Here is a 21,934-nt window from a genome sequence, read left to right on the forward strand (position 1 = left end):
AGACTCAGTTGAAGAATGGACAAGTAAGGATGGATAAGAGACTCCTTGTGTTGTGTGAGAAGGTCCACCCGGTGAGGTAACTTGTGATGATAAACCCCTGGCTAAGTGAAGGAAAAGATAGGGAACCCAACTTCCACGCCACAGGGCTTGGGACTCTGATACAGAAAAGAGGAAGTTGTCTGCTCAGAGTGGAGTCAAAAAGATCTACTTGTGGAATACTCGACCGATGGACAATGTCCAGAAACATATTTCTGTGAATCATTCATTCATGAGCCTGTGTACTGGACCTGTTCAAAGAGACTACCCCTAAATTTTGCTTTGAAGGAATGTAAACAGTCACTTGATACTGGACAGCTAGACCCCAAACCTGAAGAGTGTGTCTGCAAAGAATGTAGGACCATGCCCCCCCCCCCTGCTTATATGCCACATCACTGTGGTACTGTCCACGAAAACTTTGAGACACCCTGGAAGAAAGAGACAATGAAAAGCCTTAACAGCTAAAAGGAGAGCTCTCATCTCCTTGATGGTGATGTGATCTGACCCCTGATAAGGAAAGCCAAAGGCACTGGACCTTGAGGGAATTGAAGGAGGCCCCTCACCCCCTGTCTGAAGCATTCGAAAAGAGTTCCTGAGATTTGAATGGAGGTTGGAAAGAAGCCCTGGGTAGAGAGAAAGCTGATGAATCCACCACTGAAGCTCGAGTTTGAGACACAGAAGAAAGGGAACTAAGAAATCCAGTGGATGACGGTGTTGGAACCAGACTGACTTGAGGAACTACTGGAGTTTTCTCAAGTGGAGCCTAGCTAGAGGCAGTATAGGAATGGTGGAGGCCATGATGAGAAAAACCCTGGCTGTGACTGAAACCAGAGGAAGAAGAGATTAAAAGAAGGTGATCAGAGAGAAGGCCCTGGGTGGAGGCAGGGATGCCAGCATGGGAATGGTCTGGATCCTACAACTGAGGAAAAACATGACCCCAAGAAGGAACCAGGACTAATTTCTGAAATGTTATGATAACTCCCAGGCTTTGTAACAGACAAACAGTAAACTGTAGGTACAGAAGCAGGACCTCAGGGGATGAAACATAAATGAGCAAGTTATCTACAAACGGAAAGATCTGATCCCCTCTCATCCTCCAGAAGGCAATGACAGGAGCAAGGCACTAGGTAAATACCCTTGGGGCAGTAGAGAGGCCAAACCAAAAAGCAGAGAACTGAAAATGGAAGAAATAGAGAAACGTAAAAATCTTTCTAAAAAGTGGATGGATGGAGATGTGAAGGTAGGCATTCTTTAGGTCCAGGGATACCAAGAAAGCCTGGAGGATGAAGAAGAGAGAATAAGGTCTGAAGGGACAACATCTGAAAAGAAGGGACATTTAGAAGGGTGTTGAGATCAGAAAGGTCCAGAATGGGTTTCCAGGCGACTTCCTTCCTGGAAATCAGGAACATCCTGGAATAAATAACCTTTCCCTTCCTGGGCAAGGGGCATGACTTGAATGCTGCCCTGAGCCAGAAGGGCTTGAAGTAATTCTTGAAAGAAAGGAAGATGTTCCTGATTAGGTTAAGGGATGCTCAGAAAAGGGGGAAGGGATTTCCATACCATGAAATATCCTTGGTGGATGATGGACAAAACCCAAGAATCTTGAGTAACCCTTAACCAACTGGGAAGGGGACAGGGGAAGATGAAGGGACAATGGAACCTGGCCTACAGAAAGAGGAAGCAGACTGTCAGACAAAACCAGGTTTATCCTGAAAAAGAGGCTTCTGAGAAGGAGTCTGAATAGACTTGGCAAGCAGTACACACCTAGATCCCTTTTAACCTTTGGGTGGAAGGCAAGACTGTTTGTGAACAAAGGCAGATCTGGAAGTATAATTCCTCTGAAATGTAGGGATATGAGAAGCAAAAATATGTTTTAATTCTTGCAAAGCCTTACCTTTGTCCTGGAGGGACTTAAAAAGCTCAGCAAAAGCAGAGTCAAAAAGTTATCAAGAGGGGCATCCAACAATTTAGCTTTAATGTCAAATCCAACAGTAACGTCTCAAAACAGAACTAAACACAGCATCCGTAGAGGAAGCATCAGCTGCATCATAACTACATTTAATAGAGTGACGTGCCACTTCAGAAATAGAACACAATAAAGGGTCAAGACCTTCCCTTCAAAATCAGGGAGGTCAGAAAGTGCTTGAGAAGAGAAAGGCTAAAACATACCTGATAATATGAGTTTGGTAATGAATAGCCCTAAAAGCTAGGGTGACAGCAGTATAGACCTTTTTGCATAGACGTTCCATGGCTCTACTATCTTTATCAGAAGGAAGTTGTTTAGTAGATGGCAAAAGTTTAGAAGGTTTGTCAGAAGAGACAGACTACAGACAAATCAGAAGGACATTTGCACAAAAATTTACAATCAGGCACCTTGTAAAATCTGTCAGCTTTCTTGGGGGCTGAAGGATGAGAATCAGGGGCAACAGAGGCTGCAGAAAAGGTATCTAAAAGGGCAGAAAGATTGGAGGCACAGCAGAAGGTTTGGCAGACTCCATCTGGAGGAGTTCAGAACATCAGAAACCATAGAACAGTCCCATTTGAAATAGTACATCATGTGAGAAATAATGTCTCCAAAAGAGAGTTCTTCTAAGGGAGATTAATAGAATCCTTTTCCTCGGACTCATAATCCACAGGAGAAGGGATTTGAAAAGAATACGCCACAGACTCTTGCCCAGAATCCAGAGCCTCTTAAGAGGAGTATAAGACCAGGAAAAAGCAGGCACAGACACACCCTCAGGAAGCTTTAAAGCCATTAAGGCACTGAACAACCCCTGCGTAAAATCCTGCCATTCACATTGGGAATCTTTAACAGCAAGGGGAATATATTTGGTTTTCTGTTTTTTTTTTCTTTAGAGGGATGTCTGCCTGCAAAAAAAACCCACAATCAACATAGGAGGAATCTCCTCCCTAACCAGAATTTGTGGTACCCCCTGCAGTCCCTCAGAAATAATCATCCAAGGTTCCCCAACAACATCCATAGCAGACGTTTGTAAAGCCTCCGAGGACATACAAAAAGACAGACCCATACTGGCCTCTTACAGGGTTGTGGCAGAGGAATCCAAAACAACTGGATGAACCTCTGGGCTTCCACCACCCTCAAGAGAGACATTAAGCGGAGGCGGAACAGCAGCTGAATCAGTCCAGAGTTTTTTTACCTTTTTCTTGGCAGGCAGCTGACCTACAGGACAGGAAGTCTCCGCCATAGCACCTTGCTCCAACAAAATTAGACACTGGCTCTCTAGGTAAATCGACAAGGAGGAGAGACGGCTACATATGGTCTTCGGAACAACCACCTGACAGACAGAATGCTGCATATGGTCATGAGAAGCACCCAAACAGAAAAGATACTGTTCCTTGGCGGTCTTTATAGGGAAATTTGCCTCACACACTCACATTTTCCCTTTCTGTAAACACACCAAAATAAAACTAAAATGAGATAAGAAACCCAAATGGGGCACTTATCTGAAACACAGCTCGGCAACCAGCACAGAAGAATGAGTACTCAAGACTGATGTTGAACAATTGCGTTTGAACTGGCAGCAAAGAAGTTTCGAGGCATATATGTTCATATGTCACCTTTCTGCCCTACACCTTTCACAGGGAGCATATGCGTGACATACTACGTCTACAAATTCCAAAAGCTTTGGTAAAGTGGCTGGACTCTGGGTTACCTTTGGCAGGAAATCCCTTATGTAAAGAATACTTGCAACAGTGATACGGAAGGGCATCGATCTGTTTCATAAAGAACATCTATCAGAATAAGGTGGGGAAACAAGTTACATGACAAAACAGAAGTTCTAATAAGAGAGAATTTGAGTACCGTTTTCCCCAGTCATGTCACAGCCTCAATGAAACATGGCAAAAGCCTGTAAATTGCAGATAAAAGAAAATCTCACATTTCTCCTCCACTGGGTCCAAAAAAGGTGGGGCTTTAAAAAGAAGGCTCATCATTATAGAAGGAAAAACTTGCAAGAATATGGGTGGAATCTTGGAAAAATACCTCAAACAAGCAAAGGAGAGAAAACTAGGTGTATGTTCAAGACCTAACTCTGGTTACAGAGGCCAAAAGAGAGAAATACATCTTCAAAGTCCAAAAACAAGACAATTTTTATCCTTTGTAACACTGCTGCGAAGGACAATCAGAGGAGGATGCCATGCCTGACAATGACCTGCTAAAATCCCTGTAAAGCCAAGTAAATTCTGGATCTAGTCTGCAAAGGACAGGCAAACGTGTCTAGCATACACTGGGCTACTTACAGAACTAAAAGACTTGCAAGGAAAACTAAGCTTGTTGTTAGGACAGCAAAGAAATTATGTCAACAAACTAAACTTTAATTTTTAACCCTTAATGTTTTTGGCTTCTGTGACCCACTATAAAAAACACCAAAAGACGACTATCTACTCACAGCCATATTATGTCATCAATCAGCACCCTCCAGCAAGCCTTGGAGAACATCAGAAGAGGAGAGCAGGTAGTAGAGTCCTGGCCTTCATAACCCCATTAAGACACTGCGACTGACCACCCATTAGGGAAGAATGATCAAAGTGGGGATGACAAAGCATCTCTAGTGTTCTAACCTTTGATTCATAATCCATTTTCTCTCTATTCTTTGGGAATGAAATTCCATCACTAGGAAGTGCACACTCTCAAGTATCAACAATGTAACAATGTGCTAAATGTCTTGAGCCATTACATGCTCTCCAAACTGAAATAAGCTTTCTGCCAGTCTGCCATAATCGCCCCTGCCTGAATAAGCAAGCTGAGCAAGAGATAACAATCTTACCAAACTTGCCTGATCTTCCAGCAAACTGTAGCTGCCTCCAAATTCTAGCAGACAGAAAAAAAACTGCCCCTAAGCCAGGAGGCCAATGCAGTGTATGCAATTAAACATTTTTCATTCTCAAGGTTCACATTTGCCAGTGGCATTTACTCTCTGGCTTCACTAATTTACATTACCATGCATCCAACACTGCTCTTACCACTGTCCCAACTCCAACTCACCACTGCCCACAGGTAGTGGGGATTCACTAGATGAAAGGTTATGAAGCAAAAGTGAGTCATTAAGTACAATTTTCTCAGTGGAATGTTTTTCCCATTTTACTGCCTGCTTGCTCATCGCTAATGTTAATGCAGGTATACAATGATGGCAGGTATGGCTTCAAGCATACACACCTTATCAACTCTCCTGGATAACAACTTATCAGAACTATCCCACCATGGTTTACAGTTGACCTCCGAATTAAGCAGCAATAAAAGGCAACTTGGTGGCACCATATTCCATTTCCCTTCCCATAACAGGAGTGTTGACCTCCTACTTTTCAATCTTACATCACACAACTGACATTCTGCCACCCACTCTGACAGTCATGCTACAACGATCAGTGAGACGGATGCTATGCCCCTACTACATCTGTGGGACACATACAGCAAGAAGCTACAATCAGCTTTAAAAATCTCAAATTATTTTAATGCTTGCAACAGTTTCCAGCCGGTGCAAGAAGCATTTTTTCTGCAGTCTCTGCAATGCTGACTTGCTTTACTATTTTGATTACATCTGAACATCCTCAAATAGAGCAAAATTATCAGTTTTAGAAAAAGGTTATAAACACTGATAGACAGATAAACACCAAAATACGATTACAAAAGTACCTGAATATTCTTTGGTACATTTTCTCCTTCTACACCAGGAATCTGAGGTGCTATGCTAGGCTTTGGTTCCAGCCAAAATGACACTAACCATCGTATAAAAATAACGCGAGCTTTTAAGAAAGGCTCCTTAGTGCAATAAACTGCTTCACTGGTTTCTGGATCTCGCTTTAACACAACATAGTGTGGCTTTCGCCTTATCTGGGGGACCTCTGGAAAAAGAGATATGAAAGAGTAGCATTAGAGAGAGAAAAAAGTTTTCTACTTGGGTCTAAACACTCGTTACAAGGGTCAGACATTTTTGTACCTGCTTGCTGCTTTTTAGTGACAAGTCTATTAACAAATATTTAAATGACAACACTTGGACAGCTAAAACATTACTATAAAAAAAAGTTATGTTCTTACCGTATCATTCCATCTGTGTTGTCCATTTTCATTCATCCTTGACCTGAGTTTCAAATCCGACTCGGCTGCTTTCCAAGCTTAAGATTCGAAGCTCGAGCTCCTCCTCTCCATCCCATAATGCCTAATTACTCCAAAATACCTCAAATCGTGTTTGCTAAAAATACACAGCTAAGGAACCTACATAGTCACAGAAAAAGTGAAAGGTTCAGGGGTTCAACACAGGAACTACATTTCCTAAGAGAGATCAACTCTGTCAGATCTATATAGAAAAAGCCAGGAGGGAGGGGAGGTTGATGATGAATGAAAATGTACAACACAGCTTGAATGTTATGGTAAGAAAATAACTTCTTTATCTAATGTTGTCACTTTCACTCGTTTCTCGACCGGTGGGACAGAGTCCCCAGCCTATACAACCCTAGGATGGCCCTCATGGAAGAATGTTCCAAAGCACCATAAAGCCAAAAGCAGCTCTTTTCCTAGAAATGATGTCTAGTTTGTAATGAAAAATAAAAGTATGAAACCTTGAACCTTGACCAAGAAGCAGCTGCACCAATATCATCAACTGTCATTTCTCGAGGAAAAGGCTTGAGAATTCGCTGTAGAATGAGTTTTGACATGCCCCAACAAAGATGTACCTTTTGATGAACAAACAAGAGATGCAATCTCGTAACCACCTGGCTAGAGTGGGTTTAATAACTGCTGTACTTTTCCTAACCTCTGAAAAGGATATAAACAGCTGGTAAGATTTCTTGAAGGATTTTGTCCTGTAACATAATTGCCTATGAACATCAAGAAGATATTGAGTGTATTCTCCCTTGTTCTGGAAACTGGGGAAGAAAACCGGAAGATTAATGGACTTGACTGATACTGCTTTCTGTGGCCACTTTAGGTAAAAAGGATGGATTGGTTCATAAGGATAGTCTATCCTTATGGAAAATCAAGTAAGGAGATTTAGCAAAGAGGTCTTGGAGCTCGGAAACTCTTTCTGTTGACGTAATAGCAACTAAGAAGGCTGTTTGCCAGGAGAGAAATGTTAGATCTACCTTAGCTGCTGGTTCAACAGGAGGAAGAACCAAAGCTTGTTAGACCAAAGTAAGATCCCAAAGGGGAGTTGGATTCTTGACGAGGGGGGGGGGGGGGTAAAAAGGTGCCTCTGAGAAAAACCTTGCATAGTTTAGAAGAAGCTGGAGAAGAAGAGTTTCTCCCAATATGGAAATGCGAAATGGCTTCCAACTGAACCTGCATCATGGAATAGCTGGCTCCGTTCTGGAAGAGGAAAGACAGGGAATCTAAAATCACAGGAATAGAAGCCATAAAGGACTCTATCAACCTCTGCTGAGCCCAAATAGAGAATCTTTTCCATTTACTCTTGTACATCTTTCTACTAGATGCTTTGTAAGCTGATATCAAAATCTTTCAGACCAAGGATGAAAGACTGGAATGTCTAGCCATCACTGGAAGTGGAGAAGCCATGCAATCAATTTTAAACCTTGAAGATTCGGTTGAGTCTGCCCCGAAGGAAGGGACAACAGGTCTGTAAGTGGTTCCAGAGTCCACGGACGATAAAGCAGATGAGACCAGAGGAAGGTGAACCAAATCTGGCAGGCCAGAAAGGATCAATGAGGATTACCTTGCTCTTTACCTGATGAACTTTCTGAAGGAATTTGGGCATCAGAGGTAAGGAGGGAATGCATAAAATAGACCGGGAGGCCAAGCATGGACTAGAGCATCTCTTGCGGGCTTGTCCTTGAGGATGGATCAAGGCAAAGACCTTGCTACATTTGTTGTTGAGGGGAGAGGCAAAAGAGATTGTAGCAAGGTTGACCCCACTTAAGGAAAATCATGTTTCCCACTGACTGGTCCAGAGAGCACTCATGAGGCATCAGCACAGTTCTGCTGAGCCTTTACGCTAGAATGTTGGACTCTCGCGAAATGTGGGTTGCATCTAGAAAGCGACTTGGTAGAGATTGCCAACTGCCACACACTTATTGCTTCTCGACACAGTGGGTAAGGATCTGGTTCTCCCTTGCTTGTTGATGTGCCATACTACAGACATATTGTCTGTCTGAACTGCAATGGTCCCTAGAGGAAGAAAGCTGTGTAATACTTGCAATCTCATCTCCAAGAAGCTGATATGGAAATTGGTCTCCTGAGACGTCCACGTGCCTTGGATCACCCTTCCTAGAAATTGTCCCCCCCACTCCAACTGGGAGGCATCCGTGGTCAGCATGGCATTCAGTGGAGGAAGAACAAAGGGACGACCTTAGTTGACTTCCGAGGAATGAAGCCACCAGAGAAGAGAATTTTGCATACACATGACCGTTTTAATGGTTAAGTCAAAGAATGTTGATGCAATAGCCATTGAACTGATAATGTCCACTGTAGCATTTGCATATGTAAGTGTGCTGTAGGTAGTAGCATTATTGTGGCAGCCACAGAACCTAACACCCTTAGTACTAATTTTGCTGGAGGGGATGGAATTGCTAGGAAGCATCAGAGTCGACACTCTGTCTGGAGGTAGAAAAAACAGTTTTGGTTGTGTCCAAACAAGTTGCAAACAAAGTCTATCAGCTGAACAGGATGGAGCTGTAATTTGTCTGGGTTGACAGCTATGCTCTGAGTGGCAGCCAGTTGTAAAAGATAATCCCTGGCTTGAATGAGTAGATGCCCGGATGAAGCAGTTAGGAGCCAGTCGTCGAGAAAAGGAAACACTTGGAATCCCTGCAGTATGAGATGAGCTGCCATTACTGCCATGCATTTGGTAAACACCCTGGGGTTGTGGTGAAACCAAACTGGAGCATTCGGAATTGGAAATGTCTGGCTCCTGGCCTGAAACGAAGACACTGTCTAGAGCATCTCTCCATTTTGATGTAGTGGTATGCATCCTTCACGTCTACAGTGCACATCCGATCGTCCATCTTCAGAAGAGGTAGGATGGATTGGATCGTGACCATCCTGAATTTCGAGTTCTTCACTGATTTGTTCAGAGATGTTTGATCCAAAACTGGCCTCAAGTCCCTGGTCTTCTTTGACACTAAAAGGAACCTTGAGTAGACACACGATCTGACTTGTTCTGGAGGGACCTTCTGGATGAATCTTTTGGAGTAGCTTTATAATTTCAATCACTGCTGCCTCCCTCTAACTGGTTGGCACATCTGGGAGGTAAGTCTTTGGTTTGGGAAGATTTAAAAGGGGAATGGAGTATCCTCTGGATGCGATCCTTTGCACCGACTGATCGTTTGTGATGGCTATCAAGGTTTCTGGGTGCAAGGATAAGCCACCCCCCAACTGCCTCCAGGAAGGACAGTTGGGCAACCCTTCAGGACAGCTGCAAGGCTCTGTCTGAGAAAGAATCCTGAGACCCTTGATTCTGCGAACTCCTTCTACCTCTGGTGTGGTGTTTACCTTTGTAAATGTTTCCCTCCCTGCCTCTTGAGGAAAAGTCTCCCAGAGATTCCTGAAAAGAACCTTGAGATTTCTTAAACCACAGATTTTTTCGTCCATGCTGATTCCTGGAGAAGAATCTTTGTGGAGTAGAAAAGTGGATTCTGATACCAGACAAGGTCTTTCCATCCTTCTTGCTTCGGGAGTGTGTGTCACGAACTGTGGGGCCAAACAGAGATGAACCATCAAAGGATGTGTTGACAAATGACACCTTGAAAGGTTCTGCACATCTGTCACACAGCCACATCTAGGCATGTCGCCTAATGGCAATGCCAGAACTGGCAGCCTTAGAGGTGCCTTCTGCCATGCGGGCAAGCAGCCTCATGGATAAATTTAATATCGATTGAAGAGTGGCCATCCTGGATGAAAAGGTATTGTGTTCCTCTTCAGATGTGGAATGAAGGACCAAACTAGAAAGTTCTTTGATCAAGTCCTTCTGTAGCCTGACAAAATGGGATAAGTAGTTCAGCACTCATAAAGCAAACATGGACAAAGAGTAAACTCTCTTGCCAAACCAGCCCAAATACCTAGACTATCTGCTAGTGGGGTGGGTAGTGGAGCTTTCCTGAGCTAGCTCCTTTTTGTTGACTGCCGCAACAATCATGGCATCCACCAGGATCCCTTTTATCTAGCGTGATTTTTCTAGGGGGCACTTAACATCTTACCAGCCCACTGGGGTATGGCTTTTATGGTGCCAGGATCTTTCCATGCTCTGGTGGAAACTAAATAAGGAGATCTGCCCAGGGGATACCCAGGATGTAGATGCTGCCGAAGGCCTCCAACAGCACTGACTCCTCTGGGTTAGGGCTTTGGGGAAACCATCCACCTTCTGATGGAGGAGCTGTAAAATGTCTGCAAAGGAGACATCATCAGGTGGACAACTAGGGGACCCTTCCCCTTCTTCGAAGTCAGTGTCCGTAGTGATGGATTCCTGCGGGAAATCCAGGTGTTTACTTTTACACCTCTTCTTCCAGCGGATCTCTTCAGTGGGATACTCCGGGGAGGTATCAGAAGAAAAACGGAGTTCAACAGTGGGAAGAGGTTGGGGGCTTTGCAGCACCGGCTGCCCCAGTGGAAGACTTCTATTGCCTATCTCACACTTTTTCCTAACCCTTGTCATAACTCTCTCACACACTCCACTACATCTTCTCATCAACCTCACTTCCCATCCTACTCATCCATCTCACATGAACTCTTTACCTCTAACCCAATCTATTTTTTCAAACCAAAACTGCTCCCAACCCCTCTGTACTCCCCTCTTAAATGTGGTACCAGAAAATCACTACTCTCACACACAACCCAAGCTACCCTTGCCCAACACATTGCCTCACTCTTCTACTCCACCACATCTCTCTCTCACTAGCCAGCGACAACCATCACAACCCTGGACCTATCTCTAACATCAATCTTAACAAACCCACCACTCAACCCACAATCTCAAAGTCCAATCGCCTTACAACACTTTATGCACAAAGCCTAAAAAAATAAAATCCCCAACCTCCATGCCTGGCTCTCCCATAGCCACCCTGACATTACCGTTGTTTTTGAAACCTGACTGAAAACCTATATAAAAGACAGCGAAATCCTACTATCAGGTTTCCAAATCATTTGCAACAACAGAGCCCACAAAAAAGAGGTGGAGTAGCAAAAATCTACACAACCTCCCATACCATAACTCCCTACTCCAATAAAATACTGTTTGCCAACGCTTAAATTATAATAGGTTTACTAAAAATACACAACCACAAGTCCAGATGTATTGCTGCTCTCTATATTCCCCCTGGTGATATCAAAACTCTTGAAAACATCCTGTCCTGGTTCTCCTCCAATATAAAAAATGAAACCTATATATTCGGTGATACCAACATCAACTGGAATACTATTAACTCTGAAGCCCCATCCCACACAATCAACCTGTACAACTTCTCCCAACTGATACGATCTCCAACCAGACCAAATAAAGATGGTACCATCATTGACTGGATGCCAACAACTCACTCAAACTTTACCACCAAAGTCAGAACATTACCTGATCCTCTCAGCGATCACCTTACCAACCTTCACTGACTGTCTCCCATCTTCACTGCATAAACACCACCACTACATCCAAACCTGCAACCTCTCCTCTTTTATCCCTCTTTCTCCGAATGCGTAAAGCATAGTGACTGGTCCCCCTCTAAACACCCTTCCTCTAGATTATGCCATTTCCTACTTTAACCACTCATTCCTAATGCTTCTCAATCAGCAAGCCCCCCCCCCCAACCAAACGCATCAAAACCAATCCCTGCCCATGGTTATCAAAAGATACTAAACTAGCCTTGCACCAAACAGACAAAAAAATGTAAACAATATAAAAAACATAAAAACCATAACACCCTCCTAGAGTATAAGCAACTATGAAACTCCGCAAAAAAACTAATAATGACAGCAAAGCAAACTACTCCAAACTCCAGTCCTTGCACTCAACAAATCTCAAAAAATTCTGGGACTCCATCTCATCCATGCTGCATCCTGGCAACAAAGAAAACTCCTGCCCATAATCCAACCTCTCCAACCTTGAAAGAGACAGCCAGTTCAACTCATTCTTCATAGACTGCATAGCTAAGCTATCAGCCTCCTTCCCACCCCCACCCCTCTTGCCCCACCCATCACCCCAATCATCAACCTTCCTTCACATCCTTCTGCCTCAAGCCCATCCCCTACAAGCACTATAAAAAGACTTCTCCTCAAACTCAAACCCTGTCGCAATGCGCCCAACAACTTTCCACCCACCATCCTCAAACAATCTGCTGACAGCATTGCCTATCACATCTCTATTCTTATAAACAGATCCATACAAGAATCATACGTCTCTTCTATCTGGCACCATGCTAACATCATCCCCCTCCACAAAGGTGGCAAAAATACTGATACCACCAACTTCAGGCCAATTGCCATCCTTTCTTCTCTTTCTAAAATACCAGAGAAAACAATAGAAGCACAACTCATGGCACACCTAACACTAAACAATCTCCTGTCCCCTACCCAACATGGCTTCCCTCCTGGCCACAGCACGACTGCCCTTCTTTTTCTTTCTTGAAACCATAAACCTTGAACGTGACTCAGGCAAGTTCATATCCACACTATTCCTAGATCCGTCAAAGGCCTCTGAAACCATCTCACACACCCTACTTCTATCCCAACTCTCCACCCTACTCCTTTCTCCGCCACCACCATCGCCTGGTTTTCCAGCTACTTGTCCAACCGCCAACAAGCTGTCCAATGGAAAACTTCAACCTCCCCCTTCCTTCCCACAGCCACAGGTGTCCCACAAGGTTCTGTTCTTGGCCCTCTTCTCTTCAACCTGTTCATTAACAACGTTTACCAATCCATCCCAGACTCATCATCGAATATGCAAATGACTCAACAATCATCTGCTCAGCCTTCTCTCCCTCCAAGCTCCTAGCAAAAACCCAACTAGCCTTCTCCAAAACAGAAACCTGGATACAGTCTAACCATCTTGCACTAAATGCAAATAAAACCAAACAAACGTCACCCCCCCTACCAAAAACTCCAATGACAAATCCCAATTCACCATACAGAGTCAAAAACAACACCCTCCCTCAAATCGCTCCCAACACCAAGCTTCTTGGCATCATTATTGATGAAGAACTAAAATTTGCCACCCACATCCACTCTGCAATCAAGAAAACCCAACAAACGTTAGGTCTCCTCTACAGGCACAACCGCTTCCTAAGCCCCTCTACCAGTCAATCTTTTGCACCCACCTTCCTACTCCCCTCCCTTATGTTTGGTGCCCCTCTTTTCACCAATCTTCATCTTGGCCTTCGGTCCAAACTTGAATCCTGCTACCACAAGATCTCCAAATTTGCAACCAATTCAAAAAACTCATCCCACCACTGCCACTCCCTCCTCACCCTCAACTGGCTTGAACTACCCAACTACCTCAGTTACCTACAACTCACCATTGCCCACATGATCATCTTTAAACCTGCCAACTGTCCAGCTCTCGCTACTTCCTTAAAACCTTAACATTCCCAACCGCTCACTCAGATCCAAAAAACAAAATCTCCTTCAGGTCCACAAACCTGCATGACCTCCTGGCCATCAACTTCTGTCCTACTCCTTAGCTTAAAAGTGGTACACTCTCCCCACACACCTAAGCAACCCACCTAACCATACAAATTAAAAATCTCAGCTACTCTCTCATCTTTCTTTCAAATTGAAATGCCCTTGCCACGCTCCAATGGAAGCCCCCCACATTCCACCTTGCACCAAGTCATCTAACTACCTCTACTATTACTTCATCCCACCCAAAACAATCCCTCCCCTACCAAAAACTAATTTTCTCTCTAATATCTATTGTACTATACTCTCCAGTCTCAAATATACTATTATCCTCTCCATGCATAATATATTCCTAACCTACTAATGGCTAGTAGCTATATATTTTGAAATGTTAAACCTACGATTGAGTTTATAACAATATTCACTTTATGTAAATGTTGAAATTTCTGTACTGAATGATGTCTTTTTATTTTTCTAACACTCATCTGTAAATGTTTAATTAGCTGTATGAACTATGTCCTTTTGTAACATGTGAAATGTAACTTGCAATTATTGTGGAGCTTTTCTCCGCAGGCCTCCACTGAAATCGGGCTCTTCTTGGGCCAGTGGACTTCCCCGGTCATCAAACATAAATTAAATAAAATAAAAAGACAAGATGCCTCAATCACAGATTCCATAAGGGTGTGGATCGGATCCCATGGTGGAAGGACTGGGAATCCCCTAGGATGGGAGAGAACCCTCTCCACCACCTAGAAGACAGATGGAGTACGAGGATCTGAGAGTCATCCCTCCAGAGCCAAAGCCATTGGAGCAGACTTCTCTTGAACCCCCACAATCCCCCAATCTGAGCAGAAAGTTAGAGCCAAGCTATCAAACACCAAGTCTCCAAGGGGAAGCAATGGCTCCGAAAACCTCGGAGTCGAAGTCAGCTCCCTGGACCCAATGTCTAAGCTTCAGCTCTGAGATGCACTGGGCCCTGAAGCTATCAGAGCAGAGTGCATCAGGGAAACAATCGGACTTGAAATGGTAACTACTATCAGAATCAATGTCTCGGTTGTTGGGGCCATCAGATCCCACAACTCCAAAGCAGGAAGTTGGATTGAAGAAGGAACCATGGGATAAAAAGGGGAATATCTGCTCACAGATCCGGAAGGGGACGGAGTCGAAAGAACCCCCATCTGAATCTGGGCCTTGAGAAATTGTCTCAATCTATCCACCTCATGTTCAGACAAGCTATGGATAGACCTTATGGAGAAAATGCAGAAGATGGTCTGGACACTGGCTTGGGGGAGGCCTCCTTAAGATAACAGCTCCTTGCTGAAACACATGGCTCTGAGGAGACAGGAAGAGCAAGGGAAGCCGAGAGAGAGGAATCCACAATTATCAGATCCAAAGACCTCAGATCTGAAAGTTTTGGTGCCTTTTTAGGCAGCTCCAAGGAGGAACTTTCAGAGGTCCTGGGTTCCCTGGCCTCTTTGGATTTTCTAGCAAGGGTTTAATTCCCTGAAGTGGAGTGGAAGGAGGAAGCAAACCCTTAAGACCAATTTGTTTCAACAATCCGCTAGCAGATGCATATTAAACCCCCACAAATTTCACAAGATCTATCTAGATGCACTGGGCCTAGACAGTAAACACACTCCCTGTGGGCATCAGATAAAGGCAGCTTATGCCCACAGGAAGTACATTTTTTAAACACCAAAGATTCATCGAGCTTCTCAGCCATGATAAACCAGATAGCAGAGAAAGGGGAAGCAAAGAAGAAAGATTAGAAGGGAAAAGATAGAGAAAGACAATCTGGATGGAAAAAAACTAAGGTACACTACAAACTACCAAAAGGATTTTTATATATATACACACATACAATGTGTGTGGGTATATATATATATATATATATATATATATATATATATATATATATATATACATATATATATATATATATATATATATATATATATATATATATATATACACACACACATATATATATATATATATATATATATACATATATATATATATATATACACACACACATATGTATACACACACAGATATATATATATATATATATATATATATATACACACACATATATATGGGTTCCATTTAAGTGATCGAAGTTTCAGAACTTTGAATTTCATATGGCCAAAACCATATGATCGAAGTTTTAAAACTTCGAACAATGAAATGGAGATCTCCATACAACACGGAAAGGAAATATTCCCTTTTCCTCACTGTAGTGCAATCTCGGAGTTGGTATATTGTAATAGCAGGAGGTGTGGGTGGCAGCCCTCCATGTGGGGGGTGCTGGGGGGCGTGCCCCCCCTCCCCCGCTTAAATGTGTCAATTTTTTTTTTTTTTTTTTAATGTATGAAGTTTCAAAACTTCGATCATATGGTCCCGGCCATATCAGATTTGAAGTTTTGAAATTTCGATCATTCACATGTGGATATGCATATTTTGGCCTTGTTATGACCTCATCAGCACAATACAAGCAGAGTGTGACTAAGCATAAGAAACACAGGGCTGCCACAGCTAGTGGTGTTTGGTTTTATTGGCCTGAAATTGTCCACTGAAACGACTTAAAAATAAATAAGTCATGGGCAATCAGAATCGCCATACAGCTGAAACACCTGATGTTCATAAGGGTCATTTGCATATATCCCATGTGCCTCTGATACAAGAAGTTTGAGGAGGTCACTCAGTGGAAGTTCTAGCATGGCTGTGGTTTTCATTTAGTTTTTACAGATTGTTTTTTCTGTGTGACCTTCTCACTCTGTTTTAGTTTGTTCCTGCACATCCCATACAGATCATGATATGTTCATTGCTATCTACCAATATGTTAGGAAATGAAGAACATCAGGGACAGACGCCGAAAAGGGGTTGATGTTGTGGGAGTACGCCCAAATAATAAAGCACTTCTCTATACAATACAACTTGCCAGTGGTTTCTTTCAGAAAAGCAGACAAAATCCTAACTACATCTGAAGAAATTACTGATTATAAACCATCATTTGAACAAAGCCAAATACTTAGTTTGAAGTTGAGAAGGTCAGGGTGAGGCTTCATGGATGGGTGGGAAATTAGATCCTGTGTTGGATCTAATATCCAGTGGGGTTTCACTGAGATGAGGCCTGAGAAGGGGAAACCAGATCAGCATGGGCCAGAAGAGGGCAATGAGGATGACAAATGCCTTGCTACTGACTGTTTTCTACAGAAACCTGGGAATCGGGGGGTAAAAGCTTAATAAGCATACGATAGTGTGGGTGGCTGCTCAACCATAGCATCTCTTGGAGACTGTCCCTGTGGTGGGATCATAGCAAAGTACTGGATACACTTGGAGATGGAAGGGAACATTGGGCAGGCAAAAAGACTGCAGCAAGAAGGGCCCTACCAATGGAATATCTGCCAAAGCTGATACCATTTAGCCTTTAGAAGCTACTGCAAAATTTATATATGAAAGTGAGCAAATTGTATCATTTGGCTAGAGAAGGCCATCTGACATAGGACTTTGAAGACTAGCATGGCCATAGTACAGGAAGACTGGAAAAAGGTCTGGATGGCTAATTTCAATGCTTGGATTTTGTCTGATGGAAGAGAGACTACTGAAATGGTCATCATCAGACATTTATTTAATGAAATGCCAAATGACACACACGAGATGAAGCAAATGATCTCTGGCTTTGATCAGAGACTCCACTGTTGGGGTAGCTAAGAGTTGGTCATCCAGAAAAGGGAAGGCTCTGATTCACTGAAGGCATAGGTGAGCATCTATGACTGCCATGCACATGGTAAACATCTGGGGAGTGTGGTGACACCAAAGGGCAGGACTCCAAACTGAAAGTGACTGGAACTGAAGACATCTCTGAGACACTTTGGCTATCCTGACATGGAGGTAGGTATCCAGACAATCTACAGAGCATAGCCAGTTGTTTGCCTGGAGACAGGTAAAACAGACTGCACAGTGACAATCTTGAATTGGGTCTTTTTGATGTTGTTGTTCAATTGGATGAGGTTTGACATAGTCCTGAGGTCCTTCTTCTTCAGAATAAAAAAAAACTAGAAAAAAATCCTGATCTGGTCTGGACTGGTGGGACCTCTTGGGTGGCACTTTTCCGAAGAAAGGAAAAAAATTATCCTTTTTGCTGCCTAAGTGCTCAAGTGGTATGGCTGGAAAATTTAGGGGAGGTAGGCTGGGAAGTGGGTGTTGTACAGCCTCTGGATACTATCACTCTTACCCATTTGTCCTGAGTGAAGGCCATTAATGCAGGCAAGTAGAGGGATAAACAACCCCAGACTACTACCAGAAGGGAGCAGTTGAGAAAGCCCTTCAGGGATGGTGAGGTTGACTATAAGAAAAAGGGCCACCTACATCCCTTGATTGTGTGACACCCCCTGACTTCTGGGCCTGCATCCACTGTAGGGGGTTGCCATTGCTTTGGTCACCGATGTCAGAAGTTGCCACCCATCAGAAGTTGATACGAATAGCTAACACTTGGATTTTCTAAACCAAAGTGACTTGGACCCTTTTAGTTCGTGCTATAAAACTTTTGGAGGACCTCAAACCTCACTATGATGGCAGAAAGTGTCTTGCCATCCTGTTCATATTTATGCATTTTTTTCTTTCATAGAAAGAAAAAACAATGAAGATTCAAAGGGGGCATTTTTGAAGGATGCCTTAAAGTTGTCCACCAAACTGCAAAAGCACTGCCAAGCCTGATGTCTTATAACACTACCTGCTCCCACAGCCCTAGCCACTCCATTAGCTGCACTGTGCTTGAGCCACAATATGAGGTTAGAAATGTTAGTTACCATGCACAGGAAATGTTTTTAACTGATCAAGTCCAATGTTGACGGCCTTCAGGAAGGAGCTTTATACATACACTTATTTCCCTAATCGGTGCATAGCCCTGGACTCTTTGTTGGGGGGATGGACAGCGGCTGTGTCCTCAGTCAGCTCCTTTTTTTTCACTACTGCCATGAAAATAGACTTGACCAGTGGACATTTAGCCAAGTGGTGTCTATCCTGGAGAGGAGGGCTAAGAATTTTGTCTGGCTTCCATAGTACCGAATGATATCCATTGGCTCCTGCCATGACCTAACAGCCAAATCTATTAACTTATCTGCAGGAGGAACCACCCAAAAAGTAGAGGGAATCAAGCCATAGGCCTCAAAGAGAACCTCCTCATCCTTAGGGTGGATTAGTGGGCCAAGATCTTGTCTGCTGCACAAGTTGCAATACCTCATCAAAAGTGGCCTTTTGGGGGGGGGGCTTCTTTATCCTCACAGTAAGTGTCAAACGTCACTGATTACAATGGGGAGTTATGTCTCTCTCTACCCAACCTCTTTCTTGGACCATTGTGGGAATAAGTCCCAACTCTTCAGAGAACTTATCACTCTGCTGAACAGTAGCTTTGAGGCCTGACCCTCGTCTCTGATCTATGGACGCATACTTACCCTAAGGCAAGGAGTAGTGGGAGTTATGGGGTAGAACCGATCTCATCCAAGTCTGCATGTCAACTCTTAAGAGACATTATCCTGCCAATAACATAAAATGCCATGCCAACCTCTGCCAGATCAGAGGACACTGCTTCCAAGACTGGATCCATTCCTCCCATAGTAGAAATAGGTGTCACCAAGAGGGACTCCTTGAAGCAGAGAGGGTGAACAGCTTTAAGCAGGAGATCAGAGCTGAGGAATCAAAGGTCATTTGTCTCAAGATGCCATCAAGGGGGCTGTATGAGACAGCTGTGGTGAGGATGCCGAAGACCTGGACTGAGTTGATGGCTCAGAGAAGGCCTTGATTAAGTGAAACTCAGACTTGAGCACATTGGATTAGGCACCTGAAATGCCATACTGGGTAATGTGGTCTGCACCAAAGGAAAAGACCTTGGGTCTAGGCACAAAAACTCTTGCCAGAGAAAGAGCTAGCAGGGGGAACACAGGGCCAGCGCTATCCAACCTCAGAAACAAGGGAAATGGGAGGACTCCCATCTCAGTGTGTGTATTTAAGGTTTCCCAATCAAGTGATCCAGACTTGCCTTGCATGTAACCTTGCAGGACCTGAAGAACCAAAATGACAAAGTGAAGGAGGTCGAGAAGGAATTCTGGACGATTCTTTCTTGGTGGTAATTTAAGAGCGTTTTAAATGACTTATCCTGAATTAGAATTGGTAACAATTAATTGTGAAGCCAACAAAGAAGAATGCTTTGGAGTCATTGCCAAAGCCATCTGTGACTTGGGGACCTTTGGAGCCAAAGAAGTCGACTCCTCAAGTCACCTTTTTCTATACTCAATCCTTTGATCAGACCTTCTCTAAAGATTTTCCAGTTTTAGCAGTTTCTGGATCATGGGGCAGTAAACCCTTAACTCATTTAATCCTGAACAGCAGGAGGGTAATAAACACCTTTGCTACCTGAGCTGATCTAACCTAGGAAACCACTTGCTCCCAGAGTGCTTTTCTGCACAATCCTCTACTGAAAACATAGTTCATTAGATTTAAAATTTCTAATAAATGGTATAAGTTACAAAAAATGTAAAATATGGCATCTGTTTGGTAGATACTGGGCTATATACTGGCGTCATGTCAATAGACGCCGATTTTATATTGTAGACTCATGAAAAAAATGTACTTTGTTTACCATAATATTCTAGTGTTATGGTCAAACAAAAGCTTATTCTTTGTAAGTAGAAACTTAAGTAGATCCAATATATTAGTGAGGGCATTGTTCACCTGTTCAAGAGCTTTCCAATGACACATGATGAGATAACAGTATACTGCTGTTTTGTGATACTGCAGAATCTATGCAATAATTTCACAATATTTCAAAATAATATTAATCTCCAAAACGATCTGTATTCGATGGCAAGTATTAGTGGCAACACGGTGTGCCTTAATGTTTTGCTGTATAAGATTTGCTCACCTGTAGGTCAAACAGCTTTTATGAAATTAAAGTAGTTATGAAAATATATGCAATGGACATAACTTGATCAAAACAGCATTTACATAGCAGAATGTCTTCAAATTACTCATCATATTTAATGTCAATTTACTAACGCTCACTGCTTGAACCCCAACATGACAGTATCACATTTTATTTTCCACTATTAATGCAAACTTGGAAATGTCCTAATTGTTCATAACTTTTTGTAAACACGGACAACGCTCTGGGCTCAAAGTCATTGTATATCAAGCAGTCCTCTGATAAATGGTCTACTCCCAAGCACACCACACATGGATGCCTTGAGGCATGATTTTGTCTCCTCATTTTTAATACTACTTGAAACTTCACTTCTCTCTCTTTGTCCATGATGAATAAGGAACAGAAATCTACTAAAGAAATTAGGTAAAACAAGCATCAACTATACTCCAAATGTTAATCTAGCAAAATCCTAAACAACATGAAAGATTCTCAGATAATGGACAAATAATGCTAAACACTTCTAAGAATATACTGCTTTATATACACACTTTTTTTTTAAACACTAGGTGTGATGGCGAAAAGTGCTCAAAACACAAGTTTGAGGAGAAGATGGGGGCTAAACAAAAAAAAAAAAGACAGATAATTTACTATAATTTTCCAGCCTAGCTAAATTTAACAGTATAATTACAAAACTACAACAAAGAGGAGCAGTTAGCTTAATGCCGAATAGAAATCCAAACATGTTTGTGAAAGCGGCAAATAAGATCCCAAGTAACCTTGTACACCAAGGCATGCTGGGAAAAATAATTTTTAAAGGGGCTAGATGCTGGAGCACTAGTTTAGCTGAGTCAGACCTGAAAAGTGGCTGAAAGACCCATAAGTTGGATCAGATGGACTGAATGAAGAGAACCCCAAACATATCTTAAATGCATTCAAAGTTATGACTTTTTAAATTATCCATCTTTTGGTTTTTCATACTTTCTTCCTATATGATAGTATGCATCGGTTTGTAATGTTTACCTGAACTGAATTTTCAACAGTTGATACATTCCTTCCTCTCACTTCAATCTTGTATCTGCATCAATATTTCATTACCCAATCCCACTATACAAAAGCATATTTATCACTCATCTATACTCGTCGTCCCTAGTTATGCACTTCCTTCTTTACATGTTTTATTTCTTCACAGTACGCCAAACTAGACACAACCATGAAACTGTGCCAATGTTTCAAAAGCAGACTGCACTTACACCATTAATGCAGGAAGATGAGAAGACTATGTGCTATACACATGGTAGCTGAATTCACATGCCAGCATTGATGATAAAATTCTTGAAGGCAGTGCATATGTTCACTCTGGCATTCAATTTCAAAGCTATGTAATTTAGGAATAACAGATAATACTA

At 42.7% G+C, this 21,934-nt stretch overlaps 1 protein-coding gene across 7 annotated transcripts in view; it reads right to left on the reverse strand.

Moving 5' to 3' along the window:
• Positions 1–21,934, reverse strand: part of RALGAPA1 (Ral GTPase activating protein catalytic subunit alpha 1) — a 5,382,632-nt gene that overhangs the window by 3,844,078 nt on the left and 1,516,620 nt on the right. For all 7 annotated transcript variants that reach the window (XM_044074134.1, XM_044074135.1, XM_044074129.1 and 4 more), the window contains exon 9: positions 5,690–5,898. In XM_044074134.1, coding sequence (XP_043930069.1) covers positions 5,690–5,898 — 209 coding nt within the window. The remainder of the gene's footprint in view (positions 1–5,689; positions 5,899–21,934) is intronic.

This window comes from Protopterus annectens, chromosome 6.part0 (genome assembly GCF_019279795.1).
Source record: "Protopterus annectens isolate FY-2018-M chromosome 6.part0, PAN1.0, whole genome shotgun sequence".
NCBI lineage: Eukaryota > Metazoa > Chordata > Ceratodontiformes > Protopteridae > Protopterus > Protopterus annectens.